This window comes from Perca flavescens, chromosome 16, assembly GCF_004354835.1.
Source record: "Perca flavescens isolate YP-PL-M2 chromosome 16, PFLA_1.0, whole genome shotgun sequence".
Lineage (NCBI taxonomy): Eukaryota > Metazoa > Chordata > Actinopteri > Perciformes > Percidae > Perca > Perca flavescens.
Window position 1 is genome coordinate 27703078 of NC_041346.1, and position 19959 is coordinate 27723036.

Genomic DNA, 19959 nt, shown 5'->3' on the forward strand with positions numbered 1-19959 from the left:
AGTTGTCCACAACAAAATATTAAAATGTAGTTCAGTGTACTGAACTATGGATAAGAGGGGTCATCCCCACTTTGGCCACTCACCCACTTCTCTACACATTACATACTTATCATTCCAATATGCATCTTGCACACTACTTTGCACTATTACTTTTTGCACTTTACATCCCACTCCATGTGTACTTGTCTTGATATTATGTCTTATTTGTATATTTGTATCTTATGTTGATATGTGCCTATATGTAGATTGTTGTCTCTATTGTACAGTATGTGTCTATATTACTATTTGTTGAATGTATAGAGAGTTAACACCTACCAAAGTCAAATTCCTTGTGTATGTAAGTATACTTGGCCAATAAATAGATCTGATTCTTCTGATGTATAAGGACGTTCATGCTAACTAGGGTAAAAACGGTCTCTGGGCTTTTCCTCAAAAGGCCAAAATATCAGACAGGGTTACACTGATATATATACAGACATTTATTGATTTATTTATTTAAATTGTAGTAAAAATGTGTATGTTGCATTTAAGTGCAGTATATATTAAAGGTTGTGCTCATTCTAACTCCTTTATATCCATTTTCTTATTGATAGTTGCGTAAAACTTGCGAAATAAATAAGTGTAAGGAATATGAAAAAAAAAAAAAAAAAAAATCATAATCAATCAATCACAAGTATACACTGTTGTAGGCCTAATCTTCCCATCAAAATCCATCACAGCTCAAATTTGTAGCAATATTTACGACAGTACCTAAAGAGGGCACGACGTTTGGGGCAAAAAAAAAGTGATACGTCATCTCTCTGCGACACGTCAACACGCATTTCTTGATTTCTTAGCTGAACGCAGTGACAGTCGGCGAATATCAATAATAAAACTTCCCACAGTGACTCAAAGCTGTTTTTATGGCAGCATTCTGAGAAGTGTAGGTGAAAGGGTTGATTAGAATCTGTTATTTTTAATTTTATGTTGTGTATAATTTGATTTGAACGGAAGCTGCAGCGGCGCGGAGTCAGCAGCTGCATGTGTCAACATTTTTGGGGGCAGACTTTAATTCACAGAACCAAACAGTCCCAGTCATTTGTTTAAAGACTAACAGTTCCAGCTTTTAGGCTCTCTGTTGTGGGTGTCAGGATGAATGAAGAAGGTAGGTGGCTTCACGTTTCCCCTTTCCTCTCACATGTCACGTTTAGTAGCATTATACAGCATACACGGTGCTTAGCATAAGCACACATAGCCTTCACCATACCTAGAGACTGGCATGGTTTTATTTCAGTTAGCCTAATAGCTGGTTTGAGTTGCATTGAGAGATGATCTTATGGAAAGTACCCCATGCCAATCTCTAGGTATGGTGAAGGGTATGTGATGATGTGGGGGTATGGTGAAGGGTATGTGATGATGTGGGGGTATGGTGAAGGGTATGTGATGATGTGGGGGTATGGTGAAGGGTATGTGATGATGTGGGGGTATGGTGAAGGGTATGTGATGATGTGGGGGTATGGTGAAGGGTATGTGATGATGTGGGGGTATGGTGAAGGGTATGTGATGATGTGGGGGGTATGGTGAAGGGTATGTGATGATGTGATGATGTGGGGGTATGGTGAAGGGTATGTGATGATGTGGGGGGTATGGTGAAGGGTATGTGATGATGTGGGGGTTATGGTGAAGGGTATGTGATCATGTGGGGGGCTATTTTAATTCCAAAGGCCAAGGGAACTTTATCAGGATGCATAGTATCGTGAATCCATGAAATAACTGGCCTTTAAAAATAAAAATCAGCCTGCCTTTATGGGAATTTAACATAGGGGTGGACTGACTTATGCCCCCTGTATTTTAAGGAAGAACATTTATTTATTTACGATACATTATTCATTCACAAAGAAAATTGGTGTCCTTAAAAGTTGGATTTTTTTAATTAAGGCATTAAGATCAATTTCCAAAAGATGATTTTTGTTTATTCCTCTTTTTAGTCAACTTTAGCATGGGTGTATTCGCTTATGCTAACTGTGCTTCTTCACTGTGTCCCTGGATCAGAACTGGTGGAGTATTTCAGGGCTCAGATGAGGAAAGACCCGGACATGGCCTCTGCCGTAGCTGCTATCCGCACCCTGCTGGAATTCCTGAAGAGAGACAAAGGTGTGTGTTCATTCCCAGCATCATTTTTACCTGTTATGCAGTGGTGGGAGAAGTATTCAGATCCTTTACTTCAGTAAAAGTACTAGAGGTGTGAATCTTCACTGAACTTTCGATTCGATTATCATGTCAGCGATTCAATTCAATTTGATATCTCGATGCATCACGATGCATCAAATACATTTTTCTATTAAAGCCATGTCTTCTAAAACAACATTCTGCAGTGCTCTAATACCAAATAAAGTGGATACATAAAACTATACAGCACTGAGCACATGGCACTTCCTGAATGTGCAAAACATACCAGAATATGTAAACAGAAATGTTGTAAGGCCTACATTACATTGTAAACAGAAATAATCGATTATGAGCATGCCGATTATCCACGTCTACGATTCGATGCATCAATTATTTGATTAATTTCAACACCTCTAAAAAGTACTCAACTACAAGTAAAAGTCCTGCATTCAAAACCTTACTTAAGTAATAGTAACATTATGTATGCTGCAGTGAAATGTTCCCTGTCAGTGTTTATCTCTTCTTCTATCTGATGTTTCTGGATTAATATTCCTGCTGCATTAATGTTTGTGTTGCATTTTACTGCTGTAGATGTTTAAGGTTGTGCTCATTTTAACTCCTTTTATATACTGTTATAATAGTTTAATCTACAGCGATATATCTCTAAAAAGTTTTTAAACTTTTCACAGCGTTAGAAAAACAGCCCTGCTTTCAGCTTTGTGGCGATGCATTTCCCAGCTGATCCCAGAGGCTTTTTAAAGACGTTATTTAGCTTGACCCTTGTGTTGTCTTCTGGTCAAATTTGACCTGTTTTCAAAATTTCTATATCAGAAATCTGGGTTTCTTTTTAACTACCTCATTGTATTTACCCAAAAAATAACACGGAAGATTCCATACAACGCGGTTCGCAAGTACAACAAAAGATCTGATCTCCACTTTTATTGAAGTTTGGGCGTTTTATTCAGTTTTTTAGCATTCGAAAAAAAAACATCCCGACAGAATGTTGACATATAACTGTGATTAACTTTCCTTTAATATTAGTCTAAATAATTCACAATTTCAGCTTTTTTAACTCATGGATTAGGTATAATTTCCTATAAATGAGGTTTGGACAATGCATTTCAAAAATAAGTGTAAAACTAGTGGTAATAAATTGGTGTTAGTGTTGAAAAAAAGAGACAAAAATGTGTTGATTTTGACACGGGAGGACGACAAGTGCGTGGTTGAATGGGAGACAACACAAGGGTTAAGAAGGAGGAGCGTTTTTCTCAACGCATAAAGGAAGACTTCATCCTTCAGTTTATCACAAACATTCAACATCAACACATCTGGAGATACGTGGTTTTCACTGGACAGGAAGGGGAGGAAAAACTGTCATCTGAAAAGTAACTAAAGCTGTCAGACAAATGTAGCGGAGTACAAAATGTACCTCTGAGATGTAGAGGAGTACAAGTGTTCTGTGTTTCTAGTGAACCACAGCCTGTGTTGAGAAGCTGTCGCTGCCCCTTCAGGTGTGTTTAGAATAATTTCATTATCAAATAATAGACCGAACCACTGCAGTTATATTAAAGTTCATTTTACTTGAGAACCCAACAAGGATGCAGTTACAGTACTCGCAGCACGAGTACAGAAAATGACCAACGAATAAGCTTTCTACAACAGCTTTTGTACTACAACGTAGAAAGTGATGAAAGTCTATAGTCATAATAAAGAGTTGATATCGTCAGTTATCTCAAGCTGGGCATCTCCTCGGCCTGCTCTGCTCTCAGAGACATCCTGTGCCTTTCACAAGGACAGACGATGGCTCCGTGGTATCTTGTGAGTGTGTAATCATTATGATGTGGCATTCGATGCAGTTTAAATAACAACAAGAGAGAAAGTTTGTAAATCAAAATTTCTCTAACAAGGTGAAACGATCCTGGGCCTGAGGGAGAGCTTGACGTGGGCCACAGACTGTCTGACGGGAGTGGACTCCTCTGTGGCCGTGTCCTCCGGAGGAGAGCTCTTCCTGCGCTTCATAAGTCTCACATCACTGGAGCATCAGGTGGGTGGCCTGGCTGGGACGCGGCCATGCATCCAAACAAAGATATTACATAACCAACTGCTCAGACTGGCCAGGAATATTTCAGATGACTCCTCCCATGTTTTGCACAGAGAATATCTGCTTCTGCCTTCAAACAGACGCTTTAGAGTTCATTCTTTCAATCGCATCAGACTTAAAAACTCTTTCATACATTTCAATTCAATTTTATTTATAGTCTCAAATCATAACCAGAGTTATCTCGAGACACTTTACAGATAGAGTAGGTCTAGACCACACTACAATTTATAAAGTCCCAATAATTCTAGTAATACCCCCAACAGCTAGCATAGCGCGACGGTGCAACAGTGGCGAGGAAAAACTCCCTTTTAGGAAGAAACCTCGGTAGACCCAGACTCTTGGAAGGCGGTGTCTGACCGGGCCGGTAACATCAATCTATCCTATTGTTACACCAGCTATGTTAAATCCAGCGCAATATTTATTCAGGGTTACAAGTCGCCAAGACCTTGTCTGTGTGTATGTTCATGTCATTTTCTGTTGTTATACATGTATGCTTTGTCATTTGTGGTAATGTTTTATCTGTCTTTTGGTGTTATTCATCTTATGTATGTCTGTATGTATGTCTGTCCTCTGAGCTACCCAGGGATGCAAAAAGAATTTCAGCCCTGGCTGACAATAAAGTTGTATTGTATCGTAACATCACATTCATATTTTATAGGGCACGATATGCTTTTGTCCCGGTTCGCTTCTTTCACGATACATGGGTGGCCAGTCGGTTTGTGTTGCGATTTTCTTTTATTGCGATTCGAGAGGTATTGCGACTTGATAGTATTAGGTATTGCGATTTCCTTTTCTTTCTTAAACAAAAACAAAAGTTAAATGATACTCTTCTAGAGGCAATTTATCATGAGACATTTGTAAAGAAGTACATAAAGTTTTGCTGTAAGTGGTTATGATGTAGTCGCCATCAGCGGTACCATATAAACAGAAACATATTAAGGTGAATCATTGGTACAAAAAATTTAAAAACGGTTCTGGGGAAAAGAATCAATTTAAAAAATCGTTGCAAAAAATATTACAAAACATAAGGTTTGCGATCAGCCTTGAGAAGTTACTACTGGCTTTGTCCTAACTTTGCTCCACCCAGGCTTCCTCCTATTTGATCAAATGATCAGGTCTCCTCGGTGACCGGAGAACCAATGAGAATATTAATTTGTTTCTGCTTCTAAAATAAGTGATTTTAAATATGTGAGGAAAAACTCTTAACTTTTGTTAACTCTGTCCGTCAGGATCTGTCTCGCTGTAAGAAGGTGATGGAGGAGAGAGGAGAACTGTTCCTAGAGAAGATCTCCATGTCCAGGACCAAAGTCGCAAAGCTCTGTCACACCTTCATCAAAGACGGCGCTGTAAGTATTTGTTTTACACGATGTATACTGTTGGTTCAGTTTTATGAATCCAGAACGTGTCGTGGAATCAAGAGAAAAACACACAGAGTAGACCAATCACAAGTATTAATCCACATACAAGTATGAATGTATAAAGAAGTAGTCCCTCAGAGGAACTAGTGTATCGAAGTTCAGTTTGTTTTGCAGTTGATTTCAGGAGTTAACGGTTTAGGTAATGACCCACCCAGACCTCTCAGGTAGTCTGTGTCACGTCTGCGTTCTGTCCCCGGTGTCAGAACTACACACGGAGAGGCAGCGTTCATTTTTTATGCAACAAACTCCCAGAAAGCTGCAGGTCTGCTTTAAAAAAAAAAAATCAAGGCTGGAGACTTTTCTTATTATTCATTTCTTACACCGCACTGTAACTTTTATTCTTGTATTATATACCCATCTTATCAGTTTCTTTTATATTCCCTTTAACGGATGTTTTTAATTCTTTTTTAATTGCTCTTTAATGTTTAATGTAAAGCACTTTGAATTGCCTCGTTGCTGAAATGTGCTATATAAATAAAGCAGCCTTGGCTCGACTAGTGAACAGCTCGTTAGTGGGGGAAAAAAGAACTAAGAATGTCATTGCCAACTACTGCTTCACTGTAATAGTTGTGCACATGACAACAAAGAACTTGAACTTGTACTATGAGCAGGTCTAAAACTTGACTGTTGTGACTGAAGGTCCTTGTTAACGTCCGGAAAGAGTCTGGCTAGTCCACACAGCATTCGGGGATGGGAGGAAAACGTGCTCTGGTTTATTGGCATTTCTTAAAACGAATCACAATCGTCTTGGGCGGTGCTAAGCGCCGAGCGGAGCCATGGTGCCTCTGCAAACTAGCCTCTGGAAGGAACTTGTTTTGGTGGAACATGTGTACGTTTAAAAGTTGTTTTAGTCGTGCAACAGAAAACTCAGATTGGACAGATAGTCTAGCTAGCTGTCTGGATTTACCCTGCAGAGATCTGAGGAGCAGTTAACCATAGTCCTCACAAATCAGCCGGAGGTTAGAACGCCAACACAAAGGAAATCCAAGGTAACAGATATCCGGCCTAAATGAGTGAAATCCGGCAGATTTTCCAGCGGCAAAGGAGCAATCCCGGAAGTGGAACATCAATGATATAAACTAGGATTTTAGCCACTACAGCTTAGAAATATGCAGACATACAGCACACAGTTTGTACACACGTTATTAAGGAATCCCCCTCCCTGCCTGACGTCTTTAAAATGTTCCTCCCCCAGAAAATCCTGACTCATTCATACTCCAGAGTCGTCCTCCGGGTTCTGGAAAAAGCTGCAGCTGAGAAGAAACGCTTCTCCGTCTATGTGACCGAATCGCAGCCTGACTCAGCCGGGTGAGCGAATAGCGTCAGTAAAGTTAGTTTTATTCTGAGAGGGTAGGACACACAGAATCATTGAATCAGATTTTATTTCTTTCTTCGTTCAGGCGACAGATGGCAGACGCCCTGAGAAAGCTCAATGTTCCAGTAACAGTAGTTCTGGATGCAGCGGTCGGGTAAAAAATTATTAACGTTATTATCGAGTTTTAAAGGAACGCGCCGAGAAAGTGTGTTATACGTCGTCGCCATAAACTTATTTGTCATTTTCCACAGGTACGTCTTGGAGAAAGTCGACCTAGTTATTGTTGGTGCAGAGGGAGTCGTTGAGAGCGGAGGGATCATCAACAAGGTGAGCGTCGGTGTTACAAACGTGTTTGTGTAATAAAAGAAGACTTAAGTTACTTTCCAGTGCTGCCTGTGATACGGAGACCTAAATGTTTGACCTCTGCTGATGCAGATTGGCACTTATCAGACGGCCGTGTGCTCTAAAGCTCACAACAAGCCCTTCTACGTCGTGGCAGAGAGTTTCAAATTTGTCCGCCTCTATCCGCTCAACCAACAGGACGTGCCCGATAAATTCAAGGTACGGTGGCAAAGAAAATCCCATCTAGACTTATGTTGTGTTCTATGTCTTTTACAAGTCTTCTTCTCGCCCCCACAGTACAAAGCTGATACCCTGAAGACTGTAAAGAACCTGTCGGAAGAGCATCCGATGATCGATTACACCCCCCCCTCCCTCATCACCCTCCTCTTCACCGACCTGGGAGTCCTCACCCCGTCTGCTGTCAGCGACGAACTCATCAAGCTTTATTTATAACTGAAAGTCCTCCAATAAAATCCATTTATCAAAAGGTAAACAAAAGGTCAAATGTTTAATTAAATTCTGCTTTCTACAAGTTGAATACAGCCGATCACACATCCTCATCCCCGGAGCCGTCGAGGAGCGACGGTTCTTCCGTTTTGTGTTTGGACTTCGTTCCACTTGTTATCTGTTTCTCAAAGTCCTCCTCGCTGATTTGCCCTTTCTTTAGTTTCTTGAGGATGCGAGTGTCATTTAAAAGCTCCGCCATGTCTTCGTCGTCCACGTCAGAGCCCTGCAGACACGGAAAAGTAATAAATACAATAAATCCAGCCCTCGGATGGTTCTTATCAAAATATTTGAAATAAAAATACTTAATCGGTCGTCTTGGTCTTAGTTGACTAAGATTAGTCATGTTTTGGGCTTATATTAATGCTGAATTACTTATTTCCAAGAAACTTATGAGCACATCTCTGGTAAACACAAGATTTAAAGTGGGGCTGTTGCATGATTCTTTGTGGAGAAACTCAGTTCTACAGATCTGTTGATTAAATCGAGTGTAAGCTCTAGCAAATACCTCATTGTGCTTCCTCTTGGCCGATCTCTTTTTCTTGCGTTCCTTCCTGGTCTTCTGTTTCGACCAGGCCTTATTCTTGATGAAGTTCTTTTTTTGAAAGGGGGTGTCGTCTTTCTCTCTCAGCTCAGCGAGCATCTTCTGCCTCTGCTTCTCCCGGTGCTTGTCCTTGTAGCGGATGGTCTCGGTGTCTACCGTCGTCGCGGGGAAATCTGGAAAATGTTTCCCCCTCAGCTCGGGCATCTTCGGCAGGCGGAGGAGGGCGAAGCCGCGGGCCAAGGCGGCAAAGTCCACATCTAGACAAAGAAATGCAGCACAAAGGGTTACCTTTGTACTTTATGCATACTGCAGAATTGGGTCTAAGATGGAAAAGTGGCGGTTTTCACCTTTGATCCTGAAGATGAGACTGCATTCGTGTTTGGCGTAGGCCTGGACAAACGAGACGAAGGCTCTCATGCCTCTGTCGAACATGGCTCGGTCGGCCAGAGCCATGGCCTTCACTTTGGGCAGCACATCCACAACATCACCTGTGAGGAGCATCTTCTGCAGCGGGCACTGAGGAAATGACAAAAGACAAATATGTGTCCACTTCAAATGATCTTAAAACCTATGTGGCTAACATTCCCCTGTCTTTATAGTACTCATACTGTATGTATACGGACCTAACTGGAGGTAGAACAGGAATAAAAAGTGATGGAAAAGAACTCACTTTCTGGTTGATGGACAAAAATTTGACATAGGACTCCTCCATTGGCAGCAGGAAGACGAGGGCATTGCCCTGATTGCCGATACGTGCTGTACGTCCACATCGATGTACAAACGCACTGGGGTGGACGAGACAAAGACAGCAAAAAGGAAATTATAGCTGACCATTTTTAAATTTGTAATTGTGAAACCTCTTAAAATTAAAGATCAGTCCGCTGCTGAAAATAGTCCCAAACAAATGCACCATTTTCTCCAGTTTAAGAAAATGTTGATTAAAAACCACAGTACCCAGCTGTTAGGAAATGACTGAGCCTCTAAAAACATAAGCTATATATTTGTGACCTATTTTAAATACATTAATGAAAAGATGTCAGTTTTATCATAACAAAAACAGTAATATAGCAACATAATTAGACCCAATCCTGACAGTTTCAGAGACTAAACTCTGCTCACTCACCTGGCACTGCTGGGAGGATCATACTGCAGCACCCAGTTAACATCGGGGATATCGATACCTCTGGCCATCACATCCGTACACACCAAGATGCCACTGCAACAAAAAACACAAAAAAATGAAATACAAGTCATAAAGTGCCGGTTACACACAACCAGATATATTTTTTCCGGTACACACTGTTTCACCTTTTCAGGGCTCGAAAGTCTGCAAAGATCTTGTTGCGTTTGTTCTTCATCTTGCCGTGGATGCAGTGGACCGTGACCTTCTTGACCAGAGTCTCCAGAGCTCGCCCGTAGTACTCCACGCACGCACACGTACTGATGAGGAGACAAGAACAAGTCAAAAAGTCATAAAAAGGCCTTTAATAAATAAATAGTCATAATTCTTCTTCCATTTTGTGAATTGTATTCCCTTCCATGAGCACCGGTTAAAAGCTTTCACAGCTGATTTATTTGCCTGAACTATTAACGATCCGGCTGTTGACAACCGTTTGGATTTTACGGACTGATTTCCCTCAAAGCTGCTCTCAAAAGTTCCGTTATAAACTGTTGTGAGCGTGTTTTAATGTAGTAGTAGTAGTAGTTGTAGTAGTAGTAGTTGTAGTAGTAGAAGTATTTTGCATGTGGCTAACACTGCAGGCAAACCTTAACTTTACTGCAGAAAAAACAGCCATCTTACTTTCCGTTCATCGTAACATTGTTAATATAATTAACATTAATTAATAAGTTAATTTGTATTAACTTTATTGGACAAAGCCAATTGGGGGTTTACATTACGGTATGTTTTGGCTATGCAGAAAGGCCGATTAAACTGTGCAGTGTGCACGTGTTAACGGCTGCCCATCTTAACATACCTGAAGAAGACCAAATTCTTCTCGTGCTTGTGTTGCCTTAGAAACGCCACCAGGTTGTTGAACTTGTCTTCTGATCTGCATATCTGAAATAACAACATAAGCATCTTTGTGCGAGTACATTCTCATTTTGGCTCCGATTGATGTGGTCAGCGTTGGCGTGGGACTCACGGTGTAGTAGTTGGAGAGTCTGGAGGGCGTTTTCTGGCTGGCGCTGGCTGCCACGCCCTTCTCTTTGACAGTGATGCGTACTGGGTTCCTGAGGCCGGCCCTCACCAGCTTCTCCAGCTCCTGAGTCTGAGTGGCCGAAAACAAGCCGGTGCGCCTCTGCTTAGGCAGGTAGCCTAAAATGGTATTCAGACTGGACACGGAAACACACGAGCTCGGTTAGCTGCACAAAGACCTAACAACAAAAAGCTCTCTCTCAGGAAGCGTTATAGGACTCTTTTCTTCTCCCATGAGTACGACAAACGTTTTATTCAGCACCTGGTCTCGAAACCCATGTCCAGGAGTCTGTCGGCCTCATCGAGAACCAGCACATCCAGACTCCTGACGGAGCCGGCCAGGTCCAGACCGTCTGCCTTCCTCCTGAACATATCCTCCAGGCGGCCCGGTGTCGCAATCACAATGTTTGCGCTGAAACACACACAGACAAAATGTAATAGAGCTGCAAAGATGAATAGATTAGTTGTGAACTATTCAATTAATCGCTATCGATTTGAGTAACTTTGTGTGGAAAAAAAAGAAAGTAAAAATTTTGATTCCAGCTTCTTGAATGTGTATCTTTTCTTGTTTCTTCAGCTTTGGGAAACACTGATCCACATTTTATAGTCCAAACAATTCATCCATTAATCCAGAAAAATAATCAACAGATTAATCAAAAATGAAGCTAGTTGCAGCCCAGTGGTTTTAGATAGATAGATAGATAGATAGCACTTTATTGGAAACAGCTAGCCTGGCTCTTTCCAAAAGTAAACTAATTAACCCATTATATCTGGTACGTACCCCTGATCTTTGAACTTCTCCACATCATCTATTGGGTTGGTGCCACCAATCAGCAAAATCTGCCTAGAAAACAAACACACCACACTTTTAAGATTATTTTTTGTAGAGGAAGGAAGGACATGCAGCATAGGGCCCCGGGTCAGAGTCAAACCGTGGCCCGCTGCGTCGAGGAGTAAACCTCTATATATGTGCGCCCGGTCTACCAACTGAGCTATCCGGGCGCCCAACACCAAGCATTTTAATATTATAAAATGAATTCACAACACAAAAGATCAACATGACTGACACAAAATGGCAGGGGACTGTTTTTTAAGCACAAATATTGTGTAAAGTAATGTTGCCAACGCTAAGTCTTTCAATTTCTTTATTTGAAAGGGGACAGTGAACATTAATCAACATTAAAACAATGTTAATGTACCCGAGTTAGCTCAAAGTGCTAATTTTCATCGGTAGTCCCCTTATTATTATGTTATTGAAATTAAGAGTTTGAGTTAAAGGGATGGTTCATATTTGTTTAAGTGGGGTTGTATGAGGTACAGGAAGGTTCAAATCCTCCAGACTCCTTTTGACAAAAACAGTGATTTTACCTCACAGAACACGGAGACTCTGACTGCGCTGTTGAATGACCTTTTTGTCAAAGGAGTCTGGTGGCTTTGAAGAGCGCAGAGATAACTGCTTCAGCAAGTTAAAGCGCTGAAAATACTCTAAATAACTAATAGAGATGTTTTCAGGTGTTGCTTATCTTCCGTGTCGGTACTCCTGTCGGCTTCAAAAACTGTTGTGCTGACCTCCATCTACTGTAGCTAACACACGGACTATGGAGAAGTAGCTCCTACAAACACACTTCAGAACATTTTAAGAGTATTTAAAAGGGTAAATGTTTTTTTTCCTTCAACCTGGACCCCATTTCCTCATGCATTTGTTTATCAGACTGATGTGACCAAAAATCTTTGAAACTGGTCCAGTATTGACCGAGAACGCAATGATGGGCTGGTGCGAACCAAGCTGCAATGTAACCAATATTTAAATGATTTCAACAATGCAGGGGGGGAAAAAAACAAGGAAATTAACTCCTATTCAAAAGGTCAAAGATGAACTTTTTTTTTTTTTGTCTTTTTGGATCTATATATCTTTTTCAGTGACTTACGTAAACTGTGGAAATTTCTGAATGAAGTGCGCCATCACTTCGCTGATCTGAAGAGCCAGTTCCCTCGTGGGCGTGACCACCAGGGCACCAACCTGCAGAAAGACCAGATCTAAAGCCTCACCAAACGATCAACATCCACCACTTGTTTGACAGCAAACGTACAGCTGGGCTTCTCACCTGCATCTTCTTCAGCTTTTCCTCTCTCTTCAGGAGCAGCTCTACAATAGGAATAACAAAAGCAAGCGTCTTTCCGCTCCCAGTCACCTACAATGACACGACACTCGGTGAGCTGCACAGGAAATACTAAAGAAAAAAAGCTCCAGATGTCTTGGAAGGATTTCGCAAAAGGTAACCAAAAGATAATTGTTAAACATTTGCTGGTTCTAAATTATTTATCAGAATATATTTGGGTTTTGCACTTTAGGTTGTTTAAAACAATCTCACATTGGGCTGCAGGAAATCTTAACAGCCATTTCTGTACTTTTTTTGTGTTGTCATTTTATAGTCAGTATTATGCATCAAGAAAAAGGTTGTTGGATTAATCGATAACGAAAATTATTAGTTGTAGTGCTGGCTAAAATACCAGTCATGCTGGAGGAGGATTTCCCACAACCTGGCAACTCAAAACTACTTATTCATTTTTTGTTAACTTATTAAAGTCCAGACTCAAGGTTTTTTTTTGAAGTCTTGCACTTGTCTCGGTCTCTTTGTTAGACTCGACTATTGAGTTTTTTTCCTGGCTGCTGATTTGAGATCAGCTGTACAAAACGTTTCCTAAATTCTATGCATTGATTAGTTTATCAGAAGACAGATCATTCTTGTATATAGATCAATCCTTGTATTTAGATCATTATTGTATATAGATAATTCTTGTTTATAGATCCATCTTAACTCCTTAAATCACTATATTAGCATTGGAAACGGTTTTAAACAGGACTCTATTTACTCTGTCTTGACTGGATCTAGTCTTGGACTTGATTTAAGTTCTCATATCTAAAGATCATTAATACATGATTTATTAGCCATATGTGATAGCTCATAAACCTTTCATATTTATTAGAAAGTAAAGTGGTACCAGCCTGTCTGATAGGTTTAACTGTTTATTTATTGATGCATTGTGTTCATCACTTTAATGTTGCAGCTGTTAAACGTGACGCCAACTCATTTGTATATACTGCTAGATAGTTTAATCTTTAATAATACATCAATATTTATTGATTTTATATTTTGTATTAATAATCTGACATCTGCAAAGTAACGTTGAGTAAAAAGTACAATATTGGCTTCCAAATTTTAAAGTGGCATACAATAAAATTACTCAATTGAAGTACAAGTGCTTAAAAATTGTACTTAAGTACAGTAACGTTACTTGAGTAAATGTACTTTAGTTATACTTACCGCCTCAGCAGCCACATCTTTGTTACTCATGAACAGCGGAATACATGCAGCCTAGAAACAAACAACCATAGTAAATCCTCTGATGTGTTTACTGCAGTAAGCAGAGCCAGGGTTAACGTGCTCGTGTTTACCTGTACAGGTGTCATGTGCGTGAACTTCAGTTCGTCGAGCGTTTGTAAAATTGCGTCGTTGAGTTTAACAGGTAAACTGTCCCACCTGCCTTCTGTCGTGTTATCCATGTTGGAAGTGTGACATTAAGCACAGTTTTATGATAAAGTTGTTAGCCACCGTTGGGCTGACTGTCCACGCTGCTCGTTTTCCGGGTGCGCTGATGTTTACGAGCCGGTCGGAACTGAAGCGCTGACACGAGTATCGTTCCGCGTCCAATGATTTTTATTTTTCGTTTTTTTTTTTTTTTTGTATTTTTATTTATTTCTTATTACTGCTAGATACAACAAATATGGAAGAAACATTCAGGCCATTTCAAGAAAGTGCAAGTTACTGCTTTTTTTTAACATTTATATTTTATTTTTGTATTGTAATTGCGTTGGAAGTAGTGTTCACATCACTTACTCAAGTAAAAGTACTAATACCACGCTGTAAAAATACTCTGCTACAAGTATAAATCCTGCCTTTTAAAAATGTTACTTGAAAGGAAGGACCGTTCACCCCAAAATCCCAAATTCATATTTCCCCTCTTACCTGTAGTGGTTTATCAATCAAGATGTTTTTGGTGTGAGCTGCCCAGTGTTGGAGATAGCGGCCGTAGATGTCTAATGTAACTAGATGGCCCCGGCGGCTTGCGGTGCTCGAAGTGCCACATTTTTTTTTAGTAAAACTCAACAGCAATGTCTCTTTCCAGAAATCATGATAGTTAGAGTTGATCTACAGACCTGATTGGGAGCGGTTTCACGTAGGAACTATTTTTAATAAGTTTCTGCCAAAACAGTCCTTTTTGTTACAGTGGCAATAGGGCATTGTTAAAAATGCTATTACAAGTCCTGCATTCAAAATCTTAAGATTTTATATTTAATTTTTACAGGTTGAAGAGAAGCTTGTGTGTTGTTGCTATATTACTTCAACACATGTCATCACAGCACTCAACATGTTGAGTCAGATTCTATGATCATTTAGAAAACATTTTGACTCTTTTATAGCAGGAAAAATTTTAAACAATTTAAATTAACACCGGCTCAGGTCCAGCTATTACTGCAACATTACAGGCAATGCAGCAATTTAATTTGTTAACATGGCTGCCAGCTGTGAAAACTGTCAACTTTAATTTCATGTTTTCCCCCTGGTCATAAACTCCACCCAGTTTGAAAACCATTAAGTTAGATGATTTGCTGTCAAACTTTCTTGATAAGACATCACCACCCGTTTTAAAAAGACATCCAAGTAATTGTACAGAATATTGGCTTTATTATGAAACCTGGGGCTTTTTCCACAGACAACCATTCTACAGTTGTACAGTTCCATTTACCAGATTTAGTCGTTTGTAATCACAAAAAGGAGAGACTGTGTACAGAGCACCTGCCAGAGCTCACCAAAGATTGTTTTTAATACAAAACGGGAGCATATTCAGTGACATGCGATGTTGCAGCTGTGTGCTAGATGTCAAGCTGCTGCCTTGGACGTACTTTATGTATTTTTTACCTTGATGTGGAAAGAAACGGGTAAAAGATTAATTTGAAAAGCTTCATTTAAACAGTTGCATGTCACAGGATATGCTCCATGAAAAAAAAAAAACGGTTCAAATTTGTATACAATTATATAATTTAAAATCCCTAACCCCAACAAAAGAGCTATAGTAGAAGCAACTAAAGCACACAGCAGTCATTAGGTGTCACACCCCCCCACCCCCAGCCAGCCTCAATCAACATGTATTTCAGGATTTCTCGACACTTGGCTTTGGAGTTCCGCTCCAAGTAGTTCAGTTTAAAATCCAACCCTGCCTCAGCTCTTCAAGGTCTTACTGCTAAAGTGACGTTGGAAGTTTTCAAATAAGTGTAAAAATGAAATTAACTTGTGAACTCTTAGGCCAAGAAACCATTTGCCTGTTGCCATTTTCTGAACTACATAGTTTCCCTGCAAAAGATGTCCACTGAAGCCCCCGTCCCCTGCAGCACAGATCGCTAAGAATCAACACATAGCTAGAAGCCGTATATTTTCCCTTGAAAATCAGCTGCAGTGTAAATCCTTCAGGTATTTAGATGCATTTATCAGGAGTGCAATTTGTTGTTTGGGAGCATAAACGCAATGTACAGATATCACATATTTGGGAGTACATTGTCCGACCTGGCTTAGACCAAGACACACAACCCCCTGCATCTCAGATAAAAAAAAAACAACCAAATGCACTGCTTTCATGTTTGTCTTTTTTACCATTTGAAAAGGGTCCCATTTTAAATCTTCATTGTCCTGTGGGTACTCCACACATGACGATCCATATGTGTGTTTCTAACTCTTCTGACCTTTACTTAAAATTATGAGCCTTACAGTCATTCACACAGGTAAAACTGTACTGGCAAGTTATTTGTACTAACTGTAATTAACAATATTGGACAAAAAAAGAGAGAAAGAAATCAATCTGTTAAACATAAAAAAGGAACTAATAAACTTAACTGACATCTATCCCAGAATCTTTTGGCCATTTGTTCCAAACAAAACACTAATTACATTTATAAAGGAGGAACCAAATAGGTTAACAGGAGAACAAAACATCTGAAATCCAATCAGGCTTTACTCAAAAATCTGCCAGTCTCATTTCCAGAGTGTAAATAACTGTCTTGGTGTTGCGGAGAAAATCAGTGGAGGACACAGAGGGATCATTGAAATCGCACTAAACCACTCGCCGTACTTCAAAAAATCTCTTCAGGTAGTAAATCTGTCCAAGAGTCATTGCCACCAGAACCAGAGCTTCAAAGAACGACCACAGCACCACTCTGCTGTTTGTGTTGTCGTTGACTAGATAGAAAGAAAGAGACATGGTATTTTTAATTTCCATTCAAACAATTTCAAAAAGACAAACTGGTTCTTTGTGCACATTCTTCTTATTGGCTCTGGACTCACTTGCTCTGTGTATCCTCTCACGAACCTCCATGTACTCCTGTTCATGCTTTACAGCTGTCATAGCAACTGCCAGCTCGTTGATCATCTCCTCCAGCTTGTTTTGGTGGGCTGAAACGGGTGAAAGTAACCATCGGTAATAAGCCACAACACAGGTGAGGTGCAAAAAATGAAACATGCGTGGAGATATGCAATACATGCATAACAGTTTTGTAATTGTGGCTTATGTCGCAGGTGATGCCGCCCCATCACCAGCGACATTTATAGATCCCCATGTTCTCACTGTGCCAATAGTCAAGCCATTCACAAACAATACAACTTCCTATGTATTGTAGAAATGCACAATATTAATACTATGGAAACAACACTGGTTAGAGGAAACTAGCAGTGCATTGCAAACTCAAAACTATTTCACAACAGCAGTTTTGCCCTGTGCCCTACCATCCCAGCTGTCACCACCTACAAAGATGAACAGAGTGCCCAAAACAAAGTCAAAAAGGCAAAGAAACTATCACAAACAGTTAACAAGATCAGCAGAAAACAGACAGAGCAACCGGTTTGCTATCTGCATGATCTATCTGTAAAGGCTGGCTGACAATATATTGATGTGAAATTTATTTTTCTCTCTGTACACAGACATATGCATAAACCCACACACGTATGTACCTTCTGTCTCCATGTCCTGGCCTTTGGGGGCCTCTCCAATATCAATCGTGAACATGACGATCTTGGGCGTCATGGTCGACATCTTGTTGCTGAAGCAGAACTTGTAGGTGCCGTCCATGTGTGCTGCCACCGAGTATTTCCCGCTGGACTCTCGGTCACCTTTGTAAATCTGCTTACCATCAGGCCCTGTTATCTGGGAAGAACAAAAGAAAACTAATATGAGTAAAGACCACTGCTGCATGAGGGCACGACAAAAAAATGCATTTATCAGAATCCACTATAATGGCCAAGTAAGGGTTTGACTCAGGCTTTTTGTTGCTCTCAAAGTACATCCACAGAGTTATAGACTATGGCCAAAAACAAACAAGAAGCTGAACTATGTAAACAAACATTTTTCACAAAAAATTAACAGATATGTCTGTATATAAAAATACATAAATGCAGACTAACAGCCCTATGAGGATTGTAAACGGTAAGGCAACAGGGCAATGCAAAAGTACAAATGGTGCTGGAATAAATATGAGGTTGGTGGTTATGACAGTATATCCAGCGTATATTTGACATATATTTATATGTTTACATTGTTTAACACGAATGTATGGCAACATCTGACATGGTTAATTGATGGCACTGTTGTAACATATGGCAGCAACATCTGTGTACACAAAACACTCCGTTGCACGCTAAAATACAGCAACGTTTCCACAGAAAACAAGTCACAAGGAGGTGATGTTTTCTTAGGTGATGCTAAAACACCATATTGGCTAACGTTAACGTAGCTACATAGTTTGATGGCACAGTTTAGCCCGTACATAATGCTAACGCTGCACTTCCTGTATCCTTATGAATAATTAAATTAACATGTTCACGCACTTAATAACAAAAAGCTGGTCGAATGATAATTTGATGCAGACATTCAAATGTTTAAATTAAAATCAGTTGATGACCATCAACTAACGTTAGTTTCAGTTGACGTTACGCAGAGACGTCGGCAGCTAACGTTAGCTAGCACAGGCCTTGTGTATCACTCTCGCACATTAGAGGAAAAAACAAACATATTTCTCCATATTAGGTGGCATGTTTTATTATCTCAGTGAAGTATCTCACCTCGACATCGATGTCCAGGAAGCCTCCTTCGGCAACCTCAAACATGAGGCCCATCTTTGTGCCGGAGTTGACCCGCTCGTAGAAGCACTCATCGGCATGGGCGTCTATGCTAACGAAATAGCCGGATGCAGTGGCGGACAGGACGGCCAGCAAGACAACCAGCTCCGACACGGTAAACATGTTTCTAAATGCTTTATTGCAGGCGTCACAACAAGTCTGGTGATATAAAGAGCGTCCTTGCTTCAGTGTCTCCTGTAGGAGTGCAGGATATCTGTCTGTATGAGTGAGTTGTTGCAGGAGCGGAGCCGCACCAGCCTCGGCTGCTGTGTGTAACGTTAGTCTCTGAATGCCACGTACAGGCTTAAACGGCAGCCGTCGAGGGCCAAATTTAGTAGACTGCGAAGCACAATGCTGTCAAAATGAAGCCAAAAGTGACCCTTTACTTGTTCTGAGCAGAGCATCACACCAACCTCTGTCTTTGGTGGAGTAAGTATTCAGTAGGGCTGTTCTCGATTGAAGAAATTCTTAGTCGACTATATAACGCTCATTCAATTGGATCGACTAATCGATTAGTTGATTTAATCGACAGATCTGTAAATCTGAGTTTCTCTGCAAAGAGTCATGCAAAAGCACCACTTTAATTCTTGTGTTTACCAGAGATGTGCTTGTACGTTTCTTGGAAATAAGTCATTCAGGATGAAAAAAAGCATCAAACATGACTAATGGACTAAAGAAATCTAAGTTGACTAAGACCAAAACGACCGATTAGTCGACTAAGAGGGAGCAGCCCTAGAATTCAGACCCTTTATTCAGTAAAAGTACTCAGTACAAGGAAAAGTTCTGCATTCAAAAAATCTCACTGAAGTTAAGTCTGTATCTGCAAAAATGTATTGATTGTGCAGTTAAATATTCCCTGTCAGTGTTTTACTATTAATTATGATGTTTTTGGATTATGAATTCATCAATTGAATATATAGGTAATTGAGCTGTCCTGAGTTTGCCAAAAAAAAACTGCTGAAAAACAAAATGAAATGTTTCAATTAATATAGCCGGAATACGTTTTAAACTAAATAAGAAGTATAAATCAGTAAAGTAATTATTAGACGATCAACAGAAATGAAATGGCGACTTCTTGGATAATTAGCATCAGAATCAGGTTTATTGTTATTTTGGTGCATATCAATAAACATAGTAAGAGAAAAGAAATAAGAGGAGACAGTAC

The 19959-nt window shown here is 40.1% G+C and overlaps 3 protein-coding genes across 5 annotated transcripts; 1 reads left to right on the top strand and 2 right to left on the bottom strand.

Moving 5' to 3' along the window:
• Positions 1-783: 783 nt before the first annotated feature.
• eif2b1 (eukaryotic translation initiation factor 2B, subunit 1 alpha) lies at positions 784-13132 on the top strand. 2 transcript variants are annotated; one of them, XM_028601399.1, is made up of 10 exons: positions 784-1144; positions 2032-2133; positions 4056-4192; positions 5479-5595; positions 6863-6975; positions 7068-7136; positions 7234-7309; positions 7418-7543; positions 7622-7812; positions 12490-13132. In XM_028601399.1, the coding sequence occupies exons 1-9, from the start codon at positions 1132-1134 to the stop codon at positions 7775-7777; spliced, it is 909 nt and encodes a 302-aa protein (XP_028457200.1). In that variant the 5' UTR covers positions 784-1131; the 3' UTR covers positions 7778-7812; positions 12490-13132. The 2 variants fall into 2 exon arrangements, with proteins under 2 accessions (XP_028457200.1, XP_028457199.1); XM_028601398.1 differs by lacking the exon at positions 12490-13132 and having other exon boundaries at positions 7622-10219.
• Positions 7809-14259, bottom strand: ddx55 (DEAD (Asp-Glu-Ala-Asp) box polypeptide 55). Its single transcript, XM_028601396.1, has 14 exons — positions 14027-14259; positions 13896-13946; positions 12675-12761; positions 12498-12589; positions 11351-11413; positions 10832-10981; positions 10517-10706; positions 10349-10431; positions 9681-9812; positions 9496-9588; positions 9043-9157; positions 8720-8888; positions 8337-8629; positions 7809-8054 (listed from the first exon to the last, which is right to left on the bottom strand). The coding sequence occupies exons 1-14, from the start codon at positions 14132-14134 to the stop codon at positions 7872-7874; spliced, it is 1809 nt and encodes a 602-aa protein (XP_028457197.1). The 5' UTR covers positions 14135-14259; the 3' UTR covers positions 7809-7871.
• Positions 14260-15294: 1035 nt separating this feature from the next.
• On the bottom strand, positions 15295-19208 carry tmed2 (transmembrane p24 trafficking protein 2). 2 transcript variants are annotated; one of them, XM_028602526.1, is made up of 5 exons: positions 18738-19208; positions 17631-17823; positions 17406-17423; positions 16968-17075; positions 15295-16862 (listed from the first exon to the last, which is right to left on the bottom strand). In XM_028602526.1, the coding sequence occupies exons 1-5, from the start codon at positions 18915-18917 to the stop codon at positions 16738-16740; spliced, it is 624 nt and encodes a 207-aa protein (XP_028458327.1). In that variant the 5' UTR covers positions 18918-19208; the 3' UTR covers positions 15295-16737. The 2 variants fall into 2 exon arrangements, with proteins under 2 accessions (XP_028458327.1, XP_028458328.1); XM_028602527.1 differs by lacking the exon at positions 17406-17423 and having other exon boundaries at positions 16619-16862; positions 18738-19059.
• Positions 19209-19959: the final 751 nt, after the last annotated feature.

Bases quoted from the DNA above. Each gene is read 5' to 3' on its own strand.
- eif2b1 (XM_028601399.1), top strand. The intron at 5,596-6,862 runs GTAAGTATTTGT...TTCCTCCCCCAG, and splicing joins CCTTCATCAAAGACGGCGCT to AAAATCCTGACTCATTCATA. The intron at 7,137-7,233 runs GTAAAAAATTAT...CATTTTCCACAG, and splicing joins GTTCTGGATGCAGCGGTCGG to GTACGTCTTGGAGAAAGTCG.
- ddx55 (XM_028601396.1), bottom strand. From the start codon at position 14,134: ATGGATAACACGACAGAAGGCAGGTGGGACAGTTTACCTGTTAAACTC. The intron at 11,414-12,497 runs GTAAGTCACTGA...TTTGTTTTCTAG, and splicing joins CAGAAATTTCCACAGTTTAC to GCAGATTTTGCTGATTGGTG. The intron at 8,055-8,336 runs GTATTTGCTAGA...CCGTGTCTGCAG, and splicing joins CCAAGAGGAAGCACAATGAG to GGCTCTGACGTGGACGACGA.
- tmed2 (XM_028602526.1), bottom strand. From the start codon at position 18,917: ATGTTTACCGTGTCGGAGCTGGTTGTCTTGCTGGCCGTCCTGTCCGCC. The intron at 17,824-18,737 runs GTGAGATACTTC...TGTTCTTCCCAG, and splicing joins TCCTGGACATCGATGTCGAG to ATAACAGGGCCTGATGGTAA. The intron at 16,863-16,967 runs GTGAGTCCAGAG...CTTTCTATCTAG, and splicing joins TGAGAGGATACACAGAGCAA to TCAACGACAACACAAACAGC.